Consider the following 24475-nt stretch of genomic DNA (forward strand, 5'->3'; position numbering starts at 1 on the left):
AGCATGACTTTAGTGACAATGAAAATAGTGAATTTAGATAAGACATTAGGACTGAAAAGGTAACCGGAATTCAAAAAGGGTAACGTTACCAAACCCTAATGGTATGGATCCTAGAATGCTGCAGGAAGACAATGAGAAAATAGCAACAGCATAATCTTTCAACCATCCTTAAATATAGAAATTATGCTAGAGAGTTTGCCAGTGGAATTGTCCTGTTCGAAAATAGTGAACCAGATAATTTGAGCAGATTTAGATCGCCCAGCCTAGGAATGAGTTTCTAGTTCATAATACAGGATAAAATTAATACTCCCCAAGATGTGGGCTACTAATGTGTTTCCAGATTCAACTTTGTCTCACCGACAGAATTTATGTGTTTTCTTTCACTGTCCATGATCTGAATCCTTGTGTAAGAAGGGTGTATTTTCTTACTGTCAGGGTGAGAATCCCAATTAAATAAATTCCAGCAGCAATCTTTTGTGAGTTCAAAATAGATGAGGTTATTTATTATCACATAATTGCCCCGGAATTTAAAATGCAATGTCCCACTCGTTCGCCCCACACACACACACACACACTCAGAAAGATTAAATACAGATAAAGGGGAAAAACTTATAATTATCTCAGTCTCTTCTGTGGCAGGCCTGTAGTTTCTTACATGGAGGTCATGCTTTAAAGTTGAAGTGAAAGTCTGGTAAAAGGAAGGATTCTCAGTAAGCTGTGAGGTTTCTTGTACTCAGATTTCCAGGCGATTGGTGAACTGGAAGTTGGATTTGGTTGGGAGTTCTTCTCTCACTTTCCAGGGTTTAGAAGATGCTGCCAAAGGAGAATCGGTGAGTTGCTGCAGTGCATCTTGTAGATGGTATATAAATGCAAGTCTTTCTTTCTGGAAGAAACAACTTCAATTGTCCTTAGACGGCATTTACATACGGTATTTAATCAGTAGATTAATTTCTTTTTAAGAGTGTTCTTTGAAAGAATTCTTTAGATTTATCTGTAATGGAATGGTTCAGTTGGTATCTCGCCTTTGAGTCAGATGGTTGTGGTTTCAAGTCCCACTTAAGAACTGGTAGGCAGCAGTATATGGCTGCCAACTTCCAGTGCAAAACTGAGGGGGTGAGTTATTAGCTTTCAGATGAGACACTAAACTGAGGCCCTCTCTGCCCTCTCAGGCAGACGTAAAAGATTCAATGGCATAATTTCATAGGCAGCAGGGGAATTACCCCTGGTGTCCTGGCCAATATTTATCCCTCAATCAACATCAGGTTTATCTGGTCATTCTCACATTGCTCTTTGTGGGAACTTGCTGGGTGCAAATTGGCCACCGCTTTTCCTACATTGCATTCAGAATAAATACTTCATTGGCTGTAAAGCACTTTGAGACAGCCAGCAGTCATGCAACGCATTATAGAAACGCAAATCTTCCTTTTTCTTCTTTGTATTGTAACTTATTCTGCTTTTGTACATAAAAAAATGGAGAGGCAGTACTTTATCTTCATCAACCTTTGAACATTGAAGGGGATAAAGCTATAGCTGCTAAACTGATCACTGGAATACAGCTGGCTTTTGCCTTACTTCACAAGCAGCTCCAACTTTGCACCCCAAAGCTATCCTACATTCCATGGTTAGCTCAGGTACTCAGAGCACTGAACTCCCACATGTCACTGTTTTTAGCCTCAAAGGCAGCCAGAAATCAATGCCTTTATTGTTGGCTTGCTTGCATATCTGAAGAGGCACCATTTGCCACAACACAATATTATTCTGTTTGAATCACACATTTAAAGTACACAAGTCAGCTGCCAACAGCTTGTGATTTAGTTGAATTAGAAATATTGATGGTGTTTTCTGCTTTTAGAATGTTGAAATCTAAAAGACGTCACTAAATAGTTTAATGATTCAAGTTTTAATAATCCAGGTAAAATTAGGGAGCGAGTATAATACACTATCTCTGGCATACACATTTGTACACAGACTGAGTGCTGGAAAGTACATACTTTGAAAAGCAATATAGTTGGATTAAGGTTTAGCGTGTCAAATTTGCTAAACCAGTGGTTTGAGAAACCCTACAGGAAAGAGCTGGTAGTTCTTCCCTGAACCTCCTGAGCCAAACCTGTTCTAGTTACAGCACTTTCCTGAAATAGACCCTGTATTATAGGTCTGACTACAAAAACTTGAGCATTTAAATTATTCCACAGCTCTGAATAATTCACCGCTTGCAAAATAAAAGCCAATCGTATGGCTGGTATATATTTTTTTCACCCAATGTACAGGTCATCAGGTTATTTCGTTTTTACGAAGGGGATTGTCATCCTAGAAAAAAAGGGGATATCATTTTGCCAGTCCTTAAAACAACATTATAAACGGGCCCTTGACACTATTTATGAATGTACGTCGACAAAATGTCAAGTGTGTTTTGAAGGGAAAATATTCACCATTTTCTTTTATATATTATGAAGTGGGACAGGTTGATAAGGTGGTTAAGAAGGCAGATGGAATCCTTTCATTTATTAGCTGAGGCATAGAATATAAGAGCAGGGAGGTTATGCTGGAACTATATAAAATATTAGTTAGGTCACAACTTGAGTACCGTGTGCAGTTCTGGTCACCTCATTACAGAAAGGATGTAAATGCATTAGAGAGGGTAACAGAGGAGATTGACGAGGATGTTGCCAGGACTTGGAAAATTACAGCTATGAGGGAAGATTGCGTAGACTGGGGTTGTTCTCCTTGGAACAGAGGAAGCTAAGTGAGATTTGATGGAGATGTAGAAAATTGTGAGGGGCCTGGACAGAGTGGATGGGAAGGTCCCATTTACTTTAGCAGAGAGGTCAGTGACTAGAGAGCATAGATTCAAAGTGATGGATAGAGGGATTAGAGGGGAGATGAGGATTTTTTTTTCACTCAAGACAGTTGTAGAGTCTGGAACTCACTGCCTGAAAAGATAGTAGAGGCAGAAACCCTCAACTCGTTTAAAAGGTGTCTGGATATGCACCTCAAATGCTGTAACCTGCCGGGCTACAGATCAAATGCTGGAAAGTGGCTCATTTTTCAGATGGCAAAGAGACAATCAGCCAAGTGGCCTCTTTCTGTGCCGTAAACTTTCAATGATTCTGTGAACTTTGTGCTTATCAAAATGATGTTAGTGTGGAGAAATGGAATGTTCTATATATTTTGGAGCCATTACCAGTACTTAATCACTTCCTGGACAGGTATAGTGTAGAGTTTATACATTCTAGCCCGACATTGGGAGAGTTCCTCTGTGTGTTGCAGCGCAACAAAATTATAATCCATTTGTACAAAATGCGTTTTCATTTCCGTTGTGCGTAGCACGTGGGTGCAATCTTAACAACAGCAACAACTGGCATTTAATTGTCACCTTTAAAAGTGATAAAGCACCCCAAGGCACTTCACAGGAGCGTTATCAGTCAAAATCTGACACCAAACCACACGAGGAGACATTGGGACCGGTGGGGTTGTTTCTGAGGAGCATCTAAAAGGCAGAGAAGTGGACATGTTTAGAGAAGGAATTTCCACAGTTTAGGGTTTTAGGAGCTGAGGACATGGTGTCTGATGGTGGAGTGATTAATGTATTTTCACTACAACCGCAGAATCAGTACGCTGCTTAATGTGTCTGTATATAATTCCGTGTCTGCAGTATGTTGGTGACGTTGGTAATCTGTTTATTTGAATGACTCTGAATAATTGGTTAAAATAATGCACAGAGAAATTTTAGTGGAGCTGCCAGTCCCTCACTGTTTAACCGTTCCACTTAATCATTATTAATGAATGTTATATGGTGTACTTCACATTTCAAATATGTTTATAAAATCTGTCACACTTTTCTAACCTGTTTAAATTTCTTGGCAACCAACAATAATTTAAAGTAGCGCATGACTTCATCTGTTATTAAGGGCTGAATTGTATGCCTGTCCCCTCACACCCCCAGTGTAAAAGGTTGGGGGTGAGCCAGCCCCCGCTGACCAGCTTGTCCCACAACACGGAATGGCCATCGGGGAGGAAGTCCTGCCTCTTGTGAGCTGCCAGCCAATCAAACGGCCACAGCTCTCTTGCCCAGCAGTGCAACCGGGATTGATGGCCTACTGCTGCGCCTACAATAGGCCCCGGGGGAGAGCGAGCTGCAATTGAGCCTGGACTGTGAGGGAAGCTTTGGGTCTTGCCAAGGCCTGGGTTGGCAGGCCCCAGTGAGGTGAATGGGGGGGACTGGGTTGAACAGGACTATAGGGGTGGGGAAATGCCAGGGGCGGTGGGGTGGGACATACCTTGTTGTGGGGTGGGGGGTGTTGTAGCCTCTTATGGGTGAAGGGTGCCCACCCTCAGTCCCTTGCTGGACCACCAGTTTGCCAGGTTTCACCTGGTAGGCTGGATACTTCATTGCAGCCTCCCTCTCCAGGGGTAAAATCCTAGTGGCAATAGGAGGAGACCCTTAAGTGGCCATTAATTGGCCACTTAAGGGCCTCAATTGGCCCACAGTTGAGCACACACCCCCGACGTCTCGCCCAGGAATGGTAAAATCGCATAGGGGCAGGTGGGAGCAGGTAGGTGCCGGTAACAGCGGCGTGCCCAATTTTACCAGCCCCTCCACCTGCCCCCCATCCCAAGAAGCTGCAAAATTCCAGTCTAGTTGTGTCCTAAACTTCTACCATGGACAGCGCTACAGGAGACGTGCTAGTTTATATTTTGGAAAAAGAGAGAACAGATTTAAAAATAACTCTCACAAAAATGCTAAAAAGAACTGAAACTGAATCCATACATAAAAACATTTTATTGAATAGTATCATATAAATAATTTTGGTACAAAATGTTACTTAACAAAAAAAAGACTCAGATTTCTTTCCAGTTGCTGGACATACAGATGCTGCTAACAGTGACTATTCTTTGCAAATCTTGAAATGATGAAAAGCAAGTATCGATCAGAAATGTAAGCAAAGATCCTTCATTGGCATTAGCTATTTTCAGTTTTACAAATTGGCCCAGCCACATTAAAATATTTCACATAAACGTAAATGTTAATAGCCACAAAGTTATTTAAATTGTAGGTCATATTGTCAAAGACATCTGACTGGGTTAATGATAAAAATTGGGAACTTTTGGCCTAAATTTTTAACATGATTCAGGAGTTTTGTACAAAATAACCATACAGGAGATGTAGATGTCCCATGTAAGAAGTCCATATGATTTGATTCCCCTGTGTGTCTTCCCTCCTCTCTTGATTCCTCTCATCTAGGTTACACACTTGCCAGTAGTCCATGTCACCTAAATGGTCCTTTATTGTCTTATTCTTCCTATCAAGCTGCTGAAGTACAGGGGGTATCTCAGCCCAATCCATTCCCGCCTTCACTGCATATCCACACAGATGTAACGTCAGGGAAATGCAGTCGTGATAGATTTCTCCCTCCGGCCCTAACTAATTGTGGGTAACTGTATTATTCACATTGCTGCCTTAGCTCAGAGCAGCTAACTTAGCAGAGGCCACAGACTGAACATAGGATCTTCCAAGTCTATATGGAGCTCTTATAAGTTTCCGATATGTTTTCTCTCTAGGTCACCAAGCAAGATGGATTACTGGCAAACCTAAGTGAAAGCAATTAATGTAAGAACCTAGGTGTAGCCCTATAAGAATGACACCATTTCACCCGCATTCATCTGTCACGTAGACTTTTATATCAGTTCTGTAAGTGCAATCCTTCCATGAACCAGCCATCCAAAAAGATACAACATTCTGCTAAGTGACAAGTAAAGAAATTGATTATTTGTTTCTGTGCAAGAAAAGGATTTAAATTACTGCTTTATAGTGTTTACTCTTTTTACTGGATTAGACTGTGATTTCAGTTGAACAAATTTCAAACATTCAGTGCCCAAATAACTCAAGCAAGTCGCTCCTACTTTCACTACACAAAACGTTAATTAGTGTTAAGATTGTCTAGGCTAACCCGAACTGGACAATGAGTACAGTTATGGATTTTAAAGTAACACAAACCTTACAGAAGTGTTATTCTATACATGATTGAAGAGCCAAAGGATACACAATACATTTTTCAACAAGTTCAGTTGGTTTTTCCAATGTGTGCAAGAAGAGTAATCAAATTCAAATACTAACGGAATAATTTGGCAAGAAAAATATATAAATAGTGCTTGTCCTGGAATGTTGGTGAGGTTTTGTTACTGTCTCTTATTTTTTATTAAGTTTCTCATGTAAACGTGGGATATTTACAAAGCTTTACTCTAAGCTCCGGACCTCCTGGTAGCTTCATAATTTTTTGCACTGCTCCCAGGAGAGCCTCAGATGAGAAAGAGTGCCGTGTGTGATCTTTGTACTGTTACCAAAAGGTGCTGTAAGCGAGTCATTTCATCAAAGCCAATATTCTATTCAAGGAAATCATGGGTGTGCTGTGGCAGGACATGGAATATAAAAATTTCTATTGTTCAGTAGCACATTCTACCATTGCTTGTCATGTTGAATTAACAATAATGCTCTTGATGAGCACCAGGCTTAGTACTCCAATTATTATTTACTAACCAGGACCCCTGCCCATGGTGACTGAATAAGTCATGGTCTGTTTTAATTACATGAGATTCCAGGTAATGGGAATTATTTCCACAGTTACATTCATTTTTCCATTGGCCGTGGTACTGGGTCTTCTAAGAAGTGTTTGTTGCCTATTGACACTGGTTAACGCCTCCAAGACTCACACCCTTGCTTCTGAACATTACCTGGCTTCCGGGAGCTTCCATTGCCTCAGTATTTAACAGATTCCCTTTATATGCCCCAGGACCCGACCTAAGGAAACCCAAAAACATTCGCTCAGTATAATGGTCCACTGGCAGAGTTGTTCAGCTGTTTGTTTAACTGTTGCAATTAAAGATTTAAGTCAATCAACTTTTTTTTAATAAACTTCCAACTTTCTAGGCCAAGGTATTTTTTTTTTGGTTTTTACTTAATTTTTCTCTTGCCACAAATGACTTGTTAAAATTTAAACCAAATATATTAATCCTAAGGATAAAAAAATGCACCTTTGGAGTAGTGAACAGCTGTTAGAGTCACAAGTATGAAATACAATAAAAAGGCCAAGAGAAATGTAATGAATATTTACTTTTCCGATGGTATTCATTCTGACACTATCTGGAAAAGTGCTGAGGGGTTTTGTCTTCTCAACTCAAAGAGATGGGAAGGAACTCTGCTCTCCCAACTCAAGTGTTGTGCATTTTTAGCCCAGCCACTGTGAAGAGGAGAGGAGAGGATCTTCCTCAACTGGGCTGAGTCTGTGTCCTGTTAGGAACATGCAAGGTAAATAGAGATTTCATAAAAACTCTTTGCCCAGGGGAGGAGCTTGAGCTATGAATGCAGAATAAAGGAGTGAGAAATATCAAGGTAATGGATATATTTTTTTAAAAATTATTTTTAATTATCAGTCTGAGCATCTCTCAGGTAGAGGTCGAGAGTCTACTCTTGAGTAGGGGTTTAGTATCTCTGCTCATGTTTACATCACAAACTACCTCGCAGCAATGTAGACACCAGAAACTGCAGAAATCTCCATGATCCAATTCCCTGCTTGTCCCTAAAGGAGGATTTATTTTTTAATTCATTCATGTCATGTGGGCATTGCTGGCTGGGCCAGCATTCATTGCCCATCCCTAATTGCCCTTGAGAAGGTGGTGGTGAGCTACCCGATGCTGAACATCTTTGAAGAGGACCGGAAACTATAGAAAACTCCAAATTAAAAAAAAATTAAATTCTGGATTTTTTTTTGCATTTACCTTTCAATCTACCAAGTCCTCAATACTTCACATAAGATTGAGTCAAAGAAGCTGGCAGTGATATTGCAAAAGAGAAGTCCTATCTTACAAGTTTATAAGATTAATGTAGACAGTTAATGCCAAACTATTGGAATCTTTTCACAGAAGTGCAGTACATTAAGGACAATTGTGTGTTTAAATTTTAGTTGCTGCAAAGATCATCAAATGGGGACAATAAGGAACAGTTGGTCGACACTAAGATGGTTTTTAAGGAATGTCAAATATTTTCACAATGATTAACGGGTTGCTTGACGCCAGCAAGGTTAATGGTTATATTCAGAAACCATTGGAACAGTATTAGCGGTGAAAAGCAGTTCTATAGATCATCACTTACATTTCCAAGTGGGCCTAACAGAACCAGTTTGTTATCCAGCAAGGAAAACGCTCAGCACTAGAGATCATTTTTTAAAAATTCATTCACGGGATGTGGCTGTTCAGAGTTCAAGAGTCAGCCATATTGCTATGAGCCTGGAGTCACATGTAGGCCAGACCAGGTAAGGATGGCAGATTTCTTTCCTTAAAGGATGTTAATGGACCGATCGGCGATGGTTTCGTGATCATCATTCCAGATTTTTATTGAATTCAAATTTTACCATCTGCGGCTCCCTAGAGCATTCCCCTAGGTCTCTGGAATACTAGCCCAGTGACAATACCACTACTCCACCGCCTCCCTGTGATCTCAGTAGCATGTTCCTCAGTGGTGTGTAAAAAATTGAAACCACAGAATGCGAGAGCTTGCTGACCTTAATTAAAACAAGGCAACTTTCCAGTTACTTCATGGAGAGGTAGCTTTGAGGTGTTAAGATACAGGTCTGACTGGAGATAGAGATCTGGTTGCTATATAACCCTTACCCCAGAAGTCAGACTAATTTAAAGCTACAAGAGATAATTTAATGAATTTGCACTGAACAATGAATGAACAGTGCATTGTCATACAAAAAAACTCACTTGTACTGTCTGTGCTGCAGATATTTTTACAGATACAAGTTAGATCTGAGATGGTGTTTCTGATCTTAGATAATTACACAGACTGAACTCCTTTAACACATCTCTCTTTTACAAGGCTTTATAATGCTGAAGGCATGTAAAAATGCCTCATTCTCACTCAGTATGTATTGTAGGGAAGGTCAGCTTCATATCTGGGATGGCTGGATTTCATTTGCCTCTGTGTGTATCGTACGCTAACTGTTCATGGTGCTGAGTAAGGCATTATTCTGAATCGAAGAGCCAAATCAGTGTAATCATTTACTCAGCATCACAGGAGGTGTATTCTGTACCACTGCTGCCTCCAATCCACAGGTAACTGCACTCAATTGCAACTTAAGTCACTGGCGCTTTCTCAGGAATTCGAAGTTCTGAAGTGATTTTAAGCTTTGCAACGTTTCAGACAAGAAAGTAAAAGGGAACGATGTATTGTTACGGTAACGTGTGCAGCTTAAAAACCGCTGCAGCATCAAACTGTCAACAACACCAAGCGGATTAACTCTGTTTTAAGATGCACCTGTAGTGATTCACATCGACACTACATAATACAGCTCTGCATACAATATGTATACATCTGTGTATATTGAATCTAAGTTACAGTACAGTACATTGGGAAAGAAACAGTCGACTCAACCACATGTTCAGCTCACACATCTAATTCACTAATTTTACCAAAGGGATGTGCTGGCCAGCAGGCTTTAGGGTCTAAGGCTGTAAACCTGGGATGAATCCAGCGAGTTTCTGACTAGAACCAAGTCTTGTAGTTCAATGGCGCGTGTGTGACTCTCGGAACCTTTCACCTCTTTAGAAAACGCATGTTGGTTTGATGCACGTTTTAGTGTATTTCACAATCAGGTCGATGGGCATAACTTGTTACATGTATAACCACTCCTGCAAACATCCAGTTTTCCTCTTACACAGCCCAGTGGGTTTCTATCTTACTTCCTGGAGCAGGGTAGCACAAATAAGTTTTCAAACGTGAAAGAAAGAACCGTGCATCTGTGACCCAATGCTTGGTTCCAACTTAGATCTTCCAGACCATCAAATTTTGCCTCAGGCCATTTTCAAGAACTTGCTCTATGCACATCCCTATTTTAACACATTTTCTATTCCTCTGTGTAGACAGTATTACCTGTGAAATATTTCTATATGAGAAACTGAATGAGCAACATAACTTGTGTCTCCACTAGTGCATCAGTGGCTAGGATAGGTATATAATTACTGTATAAATTCCCATAGACACTGAGTCGGGTTCTTGAGGATGCTCATTAAATGAAGGGTAAATGACACACTTTTCACACTGGAACCATTCTGAGACCATGAATATATGGAATAAAGTCCAACAGTTTACAATAAATGTTTGTTTAGTGGGATAGGTTTTGAAAAATGGCCCTTGTGTTTACACAGCAACACTTTTTTTTTGATAGCTGAATTTAAAGAGATGATTTTCCTTGCTAAGAGTCTCTGTCACTGTCTTCTCCTCCATACATGTCTGATAGTTTTTTAAACCGAGGTCCCCAGTCACTCAAGTAATCGTAATCCTGATCTGTCTCTGTGGTAACTGATTCTAAGGAGCTGAGTGACTCAGCTATGGACCCATTTCCTTCATAGGCGTATGTTGCTAGAGAATCATAAGGAGGTGCTCCGGGATCTGTATCGTTCTCCTTTAACCTCTGGTTAATGAAATCTCTGACGTCGGTATTATCTGGTACAGGTGGGGCCGGACGAGGTAGAAGGAAGTTCTCTGGTTTTATGTCCCTGCGTAACTGGGTGTCTTCTATTACTTCTGGGTTCCTCAGTGTGCTAATATCAAAGGCCTGGGTATCCTCCTCACCACCTCCTTCATCATTGTAGCTGACAATGTTGTCTCGGATATCCTCTTTGGAAATGATGAGAGGTTCCTTCTTTCTCTGTTTTCTCATGGCAGCAAAGAGCACTACAATAACTGAAAAGAATAAGAATATAGTTTAACTGTTATACTCCAGAAATTGGAGGGAGGAGGAGAGTGCATTGTTTTAATCCTAAAGTCAATCCTCCTCCTCTGTTTATAGCAACAGGACATGTGGTTTGGCTCTCTTTGCTGTGGACAAGTGATCTGACTCACATTTAGTGACTTAATTGCAATAAAAATGAACTGAATCAAGGTCCACTTAAATCAACTTTAGAATTGGAACTTCTTGCAATCCCTTCCTTTCGTTGACTTAACACGCCCAACATGTTAATTTGCTGTGTTTACACAGTGATAGGATATGAGCTGCCGATAGTCAAGCCCTCATCTCCAGTACCTGAGACGAAATGCCATTCAGTTTGGGCATTTCGCAGGGGGAGAAAATTGGAGGACAACTCAATTTTCACTTACTCCTAGCGACAGATACCATTACCGAAGGATTGGGACCAGGGCAGCTGTTTTAGTGAGGATGCTGTTCTAGGGTGGCTAGAGGCATGTTAGCCTGACATAATGGCAGATTCACATCTATGCGGTTGGAAGTTCCAATTCATGTCCCCTCCCTTCCAGGATCTGACCATATAATTTATTCTGTGCACTGTGATGATACTGCTGCTCTCAACCCACCCTTGACTGCTCCTTTTCTTCTTCCTAATGTTTCCTCTCTGTCTTTTTCACCATCACTTATTCTTCCTCTGCCTCTGCCTGTCCTTCATTAGTCTACTTCTGTCCCTTCAGTTTGTTCTGCCAACCCATTCTCCCACGCTTGAGTTTCACATTTCCCCAATATTTTTTTTTTTAACATTCTGAAGGGTATTGACGAGGTGGACACTGAGAAGTTGTTTCCCGGGGAAACCGGGGGAAGGGGTCAGGGGAAGTGAGGTCATAAAGAGGAAGTGAAGTAAGGGTCAAGGTTGAAGGGAGTTGGGGTGACAATTCAGGGTCAAGATTGGGGGTGAAAGGGGAATTGGACAGAGAAAGAGAGAGGGAATCTAGAACAAGGGGACACAGTCTCAGGATAAGGGCCTGATTATTTTGGATTGAAACGAGGAGAAATTTATTTATCAAAGGGTTGTGAATTGGAATTCTCTGCCCCAGAGGGTTGTGGATGCTCCATCTTTGAATACATTTAAGGCTGGGATAGACAGATTGTTGGTCTCTCGTGGAATCAAGGGATTTAGGGAGAGGAATGGAAACTGGAGTTGAAGTAACGACAGAGCAGGCTCGAGGGCCTATATGGTCACCTTCTGCTCCTACTTTTTATGTTTTTAATTTCAAAATGCTGACTACAAAATGTGATTTTCTTTTTCATGCCCAGGTAAGAGATTTAGCAAACTGTTTCTTTAAGAAACGATAAAGCAAAAATTACTCTTCGTTCAATATGCTTTCATATCATCGCCCTTTAAAGGAAGAATTCTCGAGAGAAATACCATGGTAAGGTTGTGTACTTGGAAGAAGTTCTCAGCATGTGAGGGTTTGGGTATTATTCACAGTGCTTAGCTTCCAACAGGGGTTACCTGTGGTACTTGCTCTGGCTACAGCCACCACTCTGTACATCACTATAAATCAGAAATCCTGTTTTTTCGTCATTTCAGCCAAATTTATATTCATCCCCCAAAGAGAACGGTCTTCGTTGTAGCTATTTTAGCTCACTCACTTCATGGAATTATTGCACCTCACCTTGGGGAAAAGAATCCTAATGTAATTATCTCTGGATGTGCATTATCAGCGAGTTCAATAAAACTGCAACATCTATAGTGCCCCATTTTGTCTGGCTAAACTAATGTTTCCTTTTTAACAGCTGGACTTTTTAAACCCACATATATCTGTAAATCTCATCTAGCAACCTTAGCGTTTGCCTAAGACCTTTGGAAAAAGTGTCTCCCATGTATTGAGAGGCCATGCATTATAACAAGCGGATCAGTTTTGAGTGCAAGGAATTACAGTGCAGACACTGAACAAAGTCAGGCTCCCAAACAGCTCAGCAAATGTATCCAGTGGACAGGTCAGTCAGGTAGTGGGTGAATCATTAATTGCACAAACTGAAGACAAATATATCAATGTCCCAGTTCAAATTGGACTTCCACAGAACTCATGTTTGAACCTTGACAGAAGAATGATGGAGACAACAAAACATCAAAAATGGCCATTTCCATTTGTTTCTCTAAGCGGGGAGGGGGGGCGACCGAGATATGATGGTGGAATCAGGAGAGTCCTCTCAAAAATTCAATACCTACGTGGCCTGGGAAAATTCAGCAACTGATGCAAAGGAACACCTTCGTTTTATAAAGCGCCTTTCAGATCTTTGGGTTGCTCTAAAATGCTTTATGACCCAATTAAGTACTTTTGAATTGTAGTCACTGTTGCAATGAAGCAGCGTTCTATTTGTGCATAGCAAGATCCCATAAATAGCAATATGATCATGAATCAATAACTTGATTTTTTTTTTAATGTTGTAATGTTTGTTAGGGATGGACATTGGCCAGGGAACTCCTGTTCTTCTTCGGAATAGTGATGTGGGAACTTTCACGTCCATCTCAGAGGTCAGATGGGGCTTCAGTTTAACGCCATGTTTGAAAGATGCAAAACATATCATGAACCTAAATGGTGAATGATAACTTTCCTTTAATTCTTTCATGGGGTGTTGGCATCGCTGGGTAAGCCAACATTTTTATTGCCCATCTCTAATTGCCAATGAGAAGGTGGTTAACATTGGAATCTGTTCATTTTAAGAAATGGTTGGTTTATTGGCAGACTCATGTGAACATTATTCACCATAGATGTGTGTTTTAAAACCCTGTTCTACCCACTTATTTGCTCCCACCAAATCATTTTGAGAAACCCAAATAGTTCCAACATGCGCTTCTTTCTGCTATTGGTTACTGCTGCTCAATGCAAAATCCAGCTCAAACAGGCATCAGTAAATCTTAGTCATTGTGGTTCAGAGTGCAATTGGTGTGGAAAAGATCTCGAACACATGCAGACTTGATTATTTCACCATGTTACACTAACCGCAAGGGACCATTATTCTCCCAGATTATTCCTGCACATTAGTTCAAGTTGTGGTTTGTAGGAAGACCATGTTTACCCGTGGAAACTGAATTTGGTGTTGAGCCTGAGGTTTCACAGTGTGTCCCGATTGGAATTCTTTAAAGCCAAGTCTTGGTTGTTTCAAACTTTGTGGCATTGTGGGTAAAATGCTGCCATAGAGCTAAAGGGCAAAGTTACATAAACTGGAGCAATTTCTAACAGGCTGGGCATTTATTCCCAGCCTATGCTGCCCCTGGAGACCGAAATTGTATATCAGAACAAAGACACCATAGCAGATGTAGACAATTGATAGAGATGCTGAGAGATAGGAATGACGAGACAGAGCCTCAGGACAAGAGGTCAGCCTTTAGGTCTGAAATGAGGAGAAATTTCTTCACCCTAGAGAGTTGTGAATCTTTGGAAATCTCTATCTCATAGGGTTGTGGATGCTCAGTGGTTGAGTATATTCAAGATTGAGATCGGTAGATTTTTTTAGCACCAAGGGAATCAGGGATAGGACAGGAAAGTGGAGTTGAGATGGAGGATGAACTGTGATTAATTAAAGAGATAAAAACAAAAAACTGCGGATGCTGGAAATCCAAAACAAAAACAGAAATACCTGGAAAAACTCGGCAGGTCTGGCAGCATCGGCAGAGAAGAGCAAAGTTGACGTTTCGAGTCCTCATGATCCTTCCAAAGGGTCATGAGGACTCGAAACGTCAACTTTGCTCTTCTCCGCCGATGCTGCCAGACCTGCTGAGTTTTTCCAGGTATTTGTGATTAATTAAATGCCAGGGCAGATTCGAGGGAATGGTGTGACCTACTCCCACTCCTATTTCTTTTGAGGTAAATTGCAAAGCATGTCCAGAACATTTTTGGCAACACTCTTTCCTTAAATTGAAGCTCCATGGTATACTTGTAGTAGATTACAGACCGAACGTATCACATTTTAAAGGTCAGCAGCATAAGAGGATGGGCAGGAAAAACACCATACAAGTTAATATGCAAAGATCTGATGCGGGAAGGGAGATAAAGTGGACATGGAGAACTGCGGAGTTGTTCAAAGCTTTATAAATTTGCTCACCCAGGCTATTTGCACCCATTGGGAGAGAAGCAGGCAAGCAGTGGGCCAGCACTGCTGAAGCAGCTGAGTACATAACCCATCTCTTGTTGACCATGAATCTGTAGATAGCATCGGTGAGGGTGAATTTGGAACCGTTCACATTAGTTAATCAATATTGCAGTTGGGAATCTACTAAGCAGTTGGGCTGAGTGGCTGAATCTAGTTTGTAAACTAATTTGGTAGGAGTACGAAAGGAGAGATAGTGGTGAGAATATAGTAGCTTGAGTAGAAAACACATCACGGTGAGCTGGCGACTGAGGGAGGTTGGAACAAAGGTGACAAGGGGACTGATAAAACAGGAATCTGTCGACATGAGAAATTTGAAGCATATGGTGTAGGAAGGGAGCAGAATAGTTTAATTGAAATTTAAATGGATATAAACATTGCTGGGGGGGTCGGTTAGCTCAGTTGGCTAGATGGCTAGTGTGTGGGTCAGAATATGCCAACAGAGTGAGTTTGATTCCCATTCCAGCTGAGGTAGGCCTGCCACCTCACCCCTGCTGCTGAGAATGGAAGGCAATGAACAACCACCACTGACAAAAAACTGCTAAGAAAACAGCTCAGGATGAAACATCAGCAGACAATGAGCCAAGGGCGTATCTTTGGGCAGAGCACACATGTCGTGACATGACATGAACATAAATATTACCACTGCCATTTATAATAAAACTGGTGGTACTGAAAGACATGGTGTTGTGTAGTTCCTTCTGGATATAGACAGATCTGAGTTAACAAAGACCACTCCGACACATCTGTAGGAACTGTCCCCAACTGAGATTTATTGAACAGAAGATCTCAGAACCTAAGGCAGAATTGGAGACAATCTGACACATCAGGGAGGGAGAAAGATTTGTGGAACAAGGTTTTCAGAGTGGTCTCAACTCCACGTTCTGCCTACCCTTGATAACCTTTAACTCCCTTGTTAGACAAGAATCTATCCACTTCTGCCTTAAAAATGTCCAAAGGATCTGCCTCCACTGCTCTCCGGGAATCAGCAAGAGAGGAAATGGAAAGGTCTGCAGTATTGTGAAAAGGAGTTTTGGGGGTTAGGAAGCAGGATTGGAAGTCAGACTTCAAGGGTGGCAGGGCTAAGATTTTCATCTTCACTGCCTGGGTGCTAATCTGGTGCAGCTGAATCATTGCCTAGTAACAGTCTGATTTTTACTCCTTTAATTTCAATGTAGTGATAATCAGGCACGTTCTATAAACAATTGGCTCTGTCAGAGGAAAATGCACCTTGTGATCTCTGGAAGACTCCTCTAACCACATACTAAAACAGGGAAGGATTGGAAGATTAGGGAGTTTGACATGTAGTTAAAAAGGCGGTCTCACATATCTTATGGGGCATTGGTAGCAGTTCTGAGGTGGCTGGGAGCTATTCAAGGTTACGCTAGATCTGAATTAGAAGATTTGGGTGAAACAAATATGTGGGGAAGTAAAGAGGAAGGACATGGTGGCAGGGATGATGAAAACAGTCGGACAGTAAGTATTGCTGAGAAAAGAGACATGTTGAAGCTTTTTGTCTTGCGCTCATCAGGACACTTTGCAAGAAAACCAATATAAGGGGAAAACAACAATTTTATTTACATTTTTGTATTAATTGTTGTTTTTCCCTTATTCTTGTGAAGTGTTCTGATGAGTCCAAGATGAAAAACTTTTTCATGTCTCTTTTATCAGCAATACTCAAGATCCATACTACCAAACGACTATTTAGACAGTAAGTAAATTAGCATTAAAAAATCGAATTTAGCAAAAAGAATAGCATGTAGCAGGAATATAGGGTGTGGGAGGAAATTTAAAACACCCAGTTTTATGACAGGGTATAAAGACTGAGAGAAAGGGAGCCAGGCATGATCTGGAACAACAATAACCCAGGGAACTGGAGTAGCATTAATACAAATCTTGGGGTGTCAGGGAGGGGTAGCACCGCTCACAGGCAGACTCTTTAGAGTAGTTCATCCTGTATTGGTCCTCACCTACACCCAACTCTCATCTGTGGCTCAAAATAGCTGTTAGCTTGCGACAGCAGCCACAAGCCAGTAAACTATATTAAAGGGTGGGTCAAAGCACGTAAGGTTAGCCTTCGGGTCTCCCAATCTCAGTGACTTTGGGATTTATCTACCCCAGCATGTGAAGGTTGATTCCAACGGACTGGATGGATGAGGCCAATCTAAAGACCAACGTCTTTAAGGTGGGTCAGCACTGTGTTGTGGAACATGTAGAGCTCACCAAGACATAAAAGACATGTCCTGGTCACCCCCTGCATCCGGATCCCTCTCCAGCCGTCTAGACTCGTCTTGCCACTGAACCAAGATAGGTCGGGACGAGAGAGTGAGACTGAGACTGGCGCTATGCAACTCTCCCTCACTATAATCCAATTCACGTGCAAGTCACGTTCATCATCTTTCTATCATATGTCATCCATCAAGCCAATACAGATGTTAAAATATCAAGTGTACACATTGTAATGTTCAGAGTAAGAAACCAAATGGGGGAATTGGGTAATTATGTCACCAAAAGAAATAGGTTTAATAAAACCAGCAGAAGCATGGCTGTAAACTGGACAGGAATGGAAAATAAACGTATCAAGTTATAATATTTTTGGCAAGGTTAGAATAGTTAAGAAATAAGGAAGAGCGACAATAGTGGTGAAGGAGGGATTACATACTGGGGAGTGGAGAAGAGAATCCCAGACACAGTGAGCGATCAAAGAGAAAAAAAAGAGATTGTTAGATTTATAACAGTTTTGCACTCTATAGCCCCTAAAGTTGAAGAGAATGTAAAAGAGGAAATCTCTAGATTAATCAGGGAGATGAGTAGAAATGACGACATTATTGTTTTAGGAGTTTTAATTACCCATTCGTTGTTTGGGATCGGGAGGAAGTAAACAGTGTAAAGGCAATGGAATGCCTATAGTATGTGCAGGATTCCTTCCTTCAAGAGTACGTACATCTGCTTCCAAGGCGGAAGTGACTGTGTACATGAGATTTAAGACAGAGTGCAGGAGCAACTTTTTTTTTCACACAGATGGATGAGAAGCAGTGAAATACATCTTCAGAATTAGTGACTGAACCAGAAAGAAAGACAAGCTTCATTTCTGTAGCGCCTTTCCCAACTTCAGGAAGTCCCAAAGCGCTTTGCAACTAATGAGGCACTTTCACGAAGATAAAAGCAAAATACTGCAGATGCTGGAAATCAGAAAATGCTGGAAAAGCTCAGCAGGTCTAACCGCGTCCGTGGGGAGAAAAACAGTTTTTCTGCTGAGTTTTTCCAGCATTTTCTGTTTTTGTTTGAGGTACTTTCACTGTTGTAATGTAGGACATGCAGCAGCCAATTTGTGCACAGCAAGCTCCCAAAAAAAAAACAATGAAAGAGGTGGTCAGATTATCCGTACTTTCTGTGTTGGTTGAGGCATAAATATTGGCCAGGACTCCAAGGAGGAATGTTGTCATGCCAACTCTTAAGAAAAGGTTTGATATGTGGTGATAGGAAAGGGGGTTACAAGGCAGAAAGATTAGATAAGGATGACTGCTTATGCGAAAAGTAAATCCAACATGGAGTGGCTGGGATGAACAATTTGTTTTTGTGGTGCTAATCTGTGCAGAATACCACCAAGTACCCTCTATTTACGATGGCCGCCCATAAAGCAACTCCTTTTAAAAATTCATATAGAAATTTGTGAACAAGTGCATGACTCACTTAAAAATGTTATGATGCATTGCAAATCCTTTCCCTTTCTTTTTCTTTAGGTTTCTTTCCAGGATGAGGCCCACGGGACCTGAGATTACCTGCCAGGTACACCACAACACATTATGTCCTTCACCTGTGCAAATCACCAGCTCGTGACACAACGAGTTTGAGGAAGGGACACAAGCGGAGAGAAGGTGGAGCACGAGGAAGAAGGAAGTCCTGGCATTGATGCAAGTCTGCATTGCTTGCACGGGCAGTGGAGTAGTATACTACAGGCCACTCTCCAAATGGATGATAATGCATCAGCAAAGGCTTTTGCAACATGAACCTATCAGGAGCAGCTTGTAGCAGCAGCTGGTGTAAACTGCGTACCAACACCAACTTGTATTTATACGGCAAATTTAAAATAGCAAAATGTACCCAGGCACTTAGCAGGAGCATTATCAAACAAAATTTGACATTGAGTCGCAAGATGCTTGGTCAAAAGAAATAGGTTTCACAGTGTGTCTTAAAGAATGGAAGAGAGGTAGAGAAGCAGAGGAGTTTAAGGAGCGAATTTCAAAACTTGGGCCCAGGCACCTGAAGACACTGGGCAATGGAGGAGTGACTAAAATGGGGAAGCGGCCAGAACTGGAGGAGCACAGAGATCTCGGAATGTTGTAGGGCTGAAAGAGGCTGCATAGACAGGGAGGAGTGAGGCCACAAGAGGGATTTGGAAACAAGGGTGAGAATTTTAAAACTGAGGTGTTGCCAAAAGGAGCCAATATAAGTCAGCAAGCACTGGGGTGATACTTGAATGGGACTTGGTGTCAGCGTACCACCAACTCCGCTGCAGTTTTATAAAAAATATTTACTTAAAAGCAGACCACTGTGGAATGAGTGATGTCCTTACATCCATCTGAGACCCAAAATACAGAGGAAACAAATCCCGGATAACAAGAAACAATATTCCCTGAAGACTGCCACCACTGGGACCTTGACAATTACAGCAGTCTGCTGGATTTGACAAAACCGGGAGATCATTTGACAAGAACAGCAATGGTGGCTTCTCCTGACATGAAGCTTCCTCCTGGTGGTGATCTAGCTGAAGTGGCCAGATGCAAGGCTGTAGAAGGTAAAGGGTTGAAAATGACAGTTTCCTCTTGCAATGGCATCACACTCTCATGCTTTAGTCGGGTGCCTCTGAGAATAAGGATGCTCTAAATCAGTCAAGCACTCCTAGCCACTACATTGCCCCATGTCCCACTCACTATGGCCTTCACAGAATCCTCCAGCCAGAGGTTCAAGGTTATGATCACCCCAATAAGGTTGCATCATTCAAGCTCAACTCCAACCTACACAGGGAGCAGATTGACACAGGATGAGCATCAAGGTGAAGTATAGGCAGAGGGCTTAGACCACATAAACACTCTATATATAATCACAAAACAGACATTGATCTTTTTTTATTTGTATGACTTGTGTATGTGGGGTGAGACTGTGAAGGACTTCATATACAAGGTAGGGGTTAATACATACAGAAAACGCTGAAAAAACTAACACATGGCAGTTCAGCTTGATTGGGAGAAACTTCTTGGGGCAATAAAACATGGGGCCTCTGAAGAAGAGTCGTATTGAACTCGAAAAGTTAACTCTGTTTTTCTCTCTCCCTAGATGCTGAGTTTTCCTGGCATTTTCTATTTTCATTTAAAACATGGGACTTGTTTGGATAAAAAGAACTGGTCAGTGGCAAGATCCGTCCATTGCTGGGAATAGTTTTTGATCTCGGAACTCCACACCAACCTCCCTGCACACTCTTATGGCCTGCTGCTCATTCCTCTTTGGATGCCATAATTCTGCAGCACACCACAGGCAGTTGAACTGATCTTGAACAGATAGTCGTAGAGACCTTTCCAGTGCACACTGCCCCAGCAAGTCCAAACAACTGGATCATTGCTTCAACATCTAGGGTAACATGAGGATTGGCATAGATCACAGGGGAAGAGGTATACTCTGCTTTCTTCCCAGAGTGATTTTCTACTTTCATATAAGTATTATATGAAAATACTCTAAAGCAACACAAGATGTGTTCTGGTTGCTATGTATCAGCAGCATTTAAGAAAGATTTTCCATGTTCCTCATAAGGTATAAGAACATAAGAAATAGGAGCAGGAGTAGGGTATTCAGCCCCCCAAGCCAGCCCTGCCATTCAATAAGGTCATGGCTGATCTGCTTGTGCCTTTACTTTTCTGCCTGACCCCCTTAACCCTTGACTCCCTTATCGATCAAAAATCTGTCTACTCAGTCTTGAATATATTGAATGACTCAGCCTCCGCTGCTCTCTGTGGAAGAGAATTCCAAAGACAAACAACCCTCTGAGAGAAGAAATTCCTCCTCCTCTCTGTCTTAAGCTTCTAAACTCTGCTGCCTAGTTCTAGACTCCCCCATGAGGGGAAACATCCTCTCAGCATCTACCCTGTCAAGCCCCCTCAGAATTTTATGTGATTCAATAGGATCACCTCTCATTCTTCGAAACTCCAAAGAGCACAGACCCAACTTGCTCAACCTTTTCTCATAAGACAACCCCTTCACCCCAAAAATCAGCCTAGTTAACCCTCTGAACTGCTTCCAATGCAAGCATATCCCTCCTTAAGTAAGGAGACCAAAACTGTACAAATACTCCAGGTCTCACCAATGCCCTGTACAGCTGTAGCAAGACTTCCCTATACATCCCTCTTGCAAGAACAGTCAACATTCCATTTCTTATCCCTTATTTCCAGCAAAATGATTAAGTGTCTTCTCTAGAAGTACTGATCAGAAGAAGTCATGTCGCTGCATTTTGAATGTCATTCATGTGCAATTACCACAGGTTACCCTCTCCTAATCTTTGTAAAATCTGCTTCTCATGGTTAGGCCACAGCTAATAGAAAAGTGCTCAAACTTGTTTTGTCATGTGTAAGCATTATTCTAATCCCTAACTTAAGGACATAATAAATAGGAGCCCGAGTAGGCCATTTAGCCCTTCAAGCTGCTCTGCTATGCAATAAGATCATGGCTGATCTACCTCAACTCCACTTTCCTGCAGTATCTCCATAACCCATGGTTCCCTCAGTACCCAAGAATATATCAACCTCAATCTTGAAATCAATGACTGAGAATCTTCCACCCTCTGGAGTAGAGAATTCCAAAGATTCGCAATCCTTTGAATGAAGAAATGCCTCCTCATCTCGGCCCTAAATGGTCGATCCCTTATCCTGAGAGTGTGATACCTAGTGCTCGGCCCTCCAACTAGCAGAAACCTCCGCCTAGCAGCGTTCAGTATCCCTGGCGTGTTAAAATAAATTCTTCCATGTTGACTTGCTTTTGTCACCTAAAGTTACCATTTCAGACTTTGAGAGGCATCATCCGGTATTTCTGACATAAATAACTACACTCGTTTGAGATGATAAGCAGAAATGGACAATTCACTGAAATGAGAGAAGGATTGATTAATGTATAAAAAAAATACACTTACCGAGCAGAATAATGATACACAGCAGAATGGCAATAAGAGCGCCAGTGCTGAGACCAGGAGGAAGGATTATAGCTTCAGTGTTGCAAGATTGCATTGTGCCATCATTGTCACAGGCACACACTCGAATTAGCAAAGTATTAGTGCTGCTCTGTATAGGATACTCCTTGTCAGAAATGAGAACAGGCAGAAGGTAAGTGTTCATTTCTTGACGACTAAATCCACCTCTCCTGGTCAGAATTCCTGCTGTATTATCTGAAAATAATAGTCAATGTGAAAGAGTCAAATAATTATTTTGTGTGGTTCTCCATCAACGCTTTCACAAGACTGCAACACAGAGAAGTTACAAGACTAACAAGCCTTTTCTTTGAAACTTACATATATTGTTTGATTGTTGCCTGTTTTTTTTTTATGCCTTAGAAATCTGTTGGCTTCTTATCTGCCACTCTTCATGCATTCCTTTCACATTTTTTAACCCAGTAATAAATGATCTAAGTTTGGGATCACTACTTTAAAAAGTACAGAGCCCAATTAGCTTTAGGATTCTTTGTTTTAACAGGATGGATGCCCTGTCAAAATGAACAGAATCGGCCATTGCAAAACTGTAACCATGACAACCCATGATCTCCATCCTTTCCAGAAAGACAGAAAAGGCTGAGCTATCTGAGGCTGAACATCTAAGGATAAGCAGTCAGGGGAATGGATAAGGTCATGTGAATTTCATACTCCTCAGAATGGTCCAGCTAAGGTATGTTCCCATAGAGATGGTCGGGTTGTCATTTGTTCCTGTACAGTAGCTGGCTTAGGTTGTCATATGTTTCCGGACAGTGAAATGGTCAGATTGTGTATGTTTCTGCTGTGGTAGATGGGGTGGTGTATGTTCCTGTAGAGTGAGATGGTCACAGTGGTATAATTATCTGGAGAGTGAGATATTTGGTGCTATGGACTTGGAGGATCTGCCACTGAAATGAAGTGGAGATTCACCTGATATCTCACTATAATTAATGAGATTGATTGACAGAGCCAACAGGAAAGCTGCATCAACATCTGATTCTCTTGGGTTTCCAGTGCTGGGAGAATGGGAAAACTTGCATAGAATTTCCAGAACCGTGATGTCCTGACAGAACTCGTCCACTCTTTATGGCATGGCTTGGGCTATAAAGTTTTCCTTAGTCACTCTGAAAATAGGGAGACACCACCTCCTAAACTGACTGAACAGTGCATGAGAAAACTCCGTGTGCTGAATAATACATGAGTGTGTTATACCCTGAGATTACATTCCTGCTATTAACTCCATTCTACTTTTAGGTGTTAGGTTTATAATAGACACTATGCGGAGAAGTAAGATGGATCCATGCCATTTCATTCCTCCCCAGAATATTGCTGAAATCTGCTTGATTTTCCCAGTTTATTTCCCAAGTCCTCTTCTTGGCACACAATTTACAGCTTGCAGTTTGGATGTGCCATCTGAGTCAAATTTATATTTTGAAAAAAGCTGAACTGAGAGGCGCAGTGGTGAGAGTTCACATTGGACCAGCTGTTACTTTTTATGTGAAAGCTGACATTAGATTGGTCTAGGGAATTAATAAAGGCCACAATTGGAAGATTCTTAAAAGGCTAAAATTAATTATGCCAAGACCAAGAATAAACTCTGCTTCATTTCCATATGAATTATGTGTTTTATAATACATATCCAGGATAATAAATAATGCAATATTTCACTCCAAGGTATAAACTTCTTGTATCTTCTTACCAGCCACATGATTGATGAACCTACTTTTTTATGACACAATTTGTAATCTAAACTCACTGACATCATCCCAAAAGCCAAGGATGTTTCATGTATAACTCACTGGTATACTGAGTAAAAATAAAATGCAGATTGCTGTGAATTGTAAAAGTACAGTAACGTCGTACAATATAGTTATATATTAAAGGAGGAGGGAACTACAAGTAATTACAGAATCCATAGGATTTAAAACTTTGCTATTGTTTTTAATTAAATCAATCAGCATCCCCTGCAGTCCCATTTCTGCCTTGGATTCTCCTCCTACCTATTTGTTTTTCTACACCTATCTGTTGTGTGTCAATGTCAACTTCATTGTCAAATAATTGAATAATTCACAAATCTGAAACGACAAAATAATCTCCCACAGGTGGTGGTACACAATGCTATAACCACGTGACTGAAGGTGATTAAATGAATGAGTTTTCCCAGCCCGTCAATGGACTTTTGCACAGTCTTAACAGTTTAAAAATTAGTCTTGATGAGAATAATTCACACTTACTTGTTAACAGTTTTATTTCACTTCTAGTGGAAAGGACGTGTATGAAAAAAACTCTCAAAATTTCAAGAAAAACAAATCTGTCCATATATTTTGATTAGTCTGTTGCATGCTTT

At 41.1% G+C, this 24475-nt stretch overlaps 1 protein-coding gene across 1 annotated transcript in view; it reads right to left on the reverse strand.

Moving 5' to 3' along the window:
- Nucleotides 1-4761: 4761 nt before the first annotated feature.
- Nucleotides 4762-24475, reverse strand: part of LOC144679215 (cadherin-6-like) — a 163449-nt gene continuing 143735 nt past the window's right edge. The window contains exons 11-12 of the mRNA XM_078539653.1: nt 22078-22329; nt 4762-10741 (exon numbers count right to left, since the gene is read on the reverse strand). Of these exons, the coding sequence (XP_078395779.1) occupies nt 10251-10741; nt 22078-22329 (743 nt within the window). The 3' untranslated portion in view covers nt 4762-10250. The remainder of the gene's footprint in view (nt 10742-22077; nt 22330-24475) is intronic.

This window comes from Cetorhinus maximus, chromosome 3 (assembly GCF_964194155.1).
Source record: "Cetorhinus maximus chromosome 3, sCetMax3.hap1.1, whole genome shotgun sequence".
Classification (NCBI taxonomy): domain Eukaryota; kingdom Metazoa; phylum Chordata; class Chondrichthyes; order Lamniformes; family Cetorhinidae; genus Cetorhinus; species Cetorhinus maximus.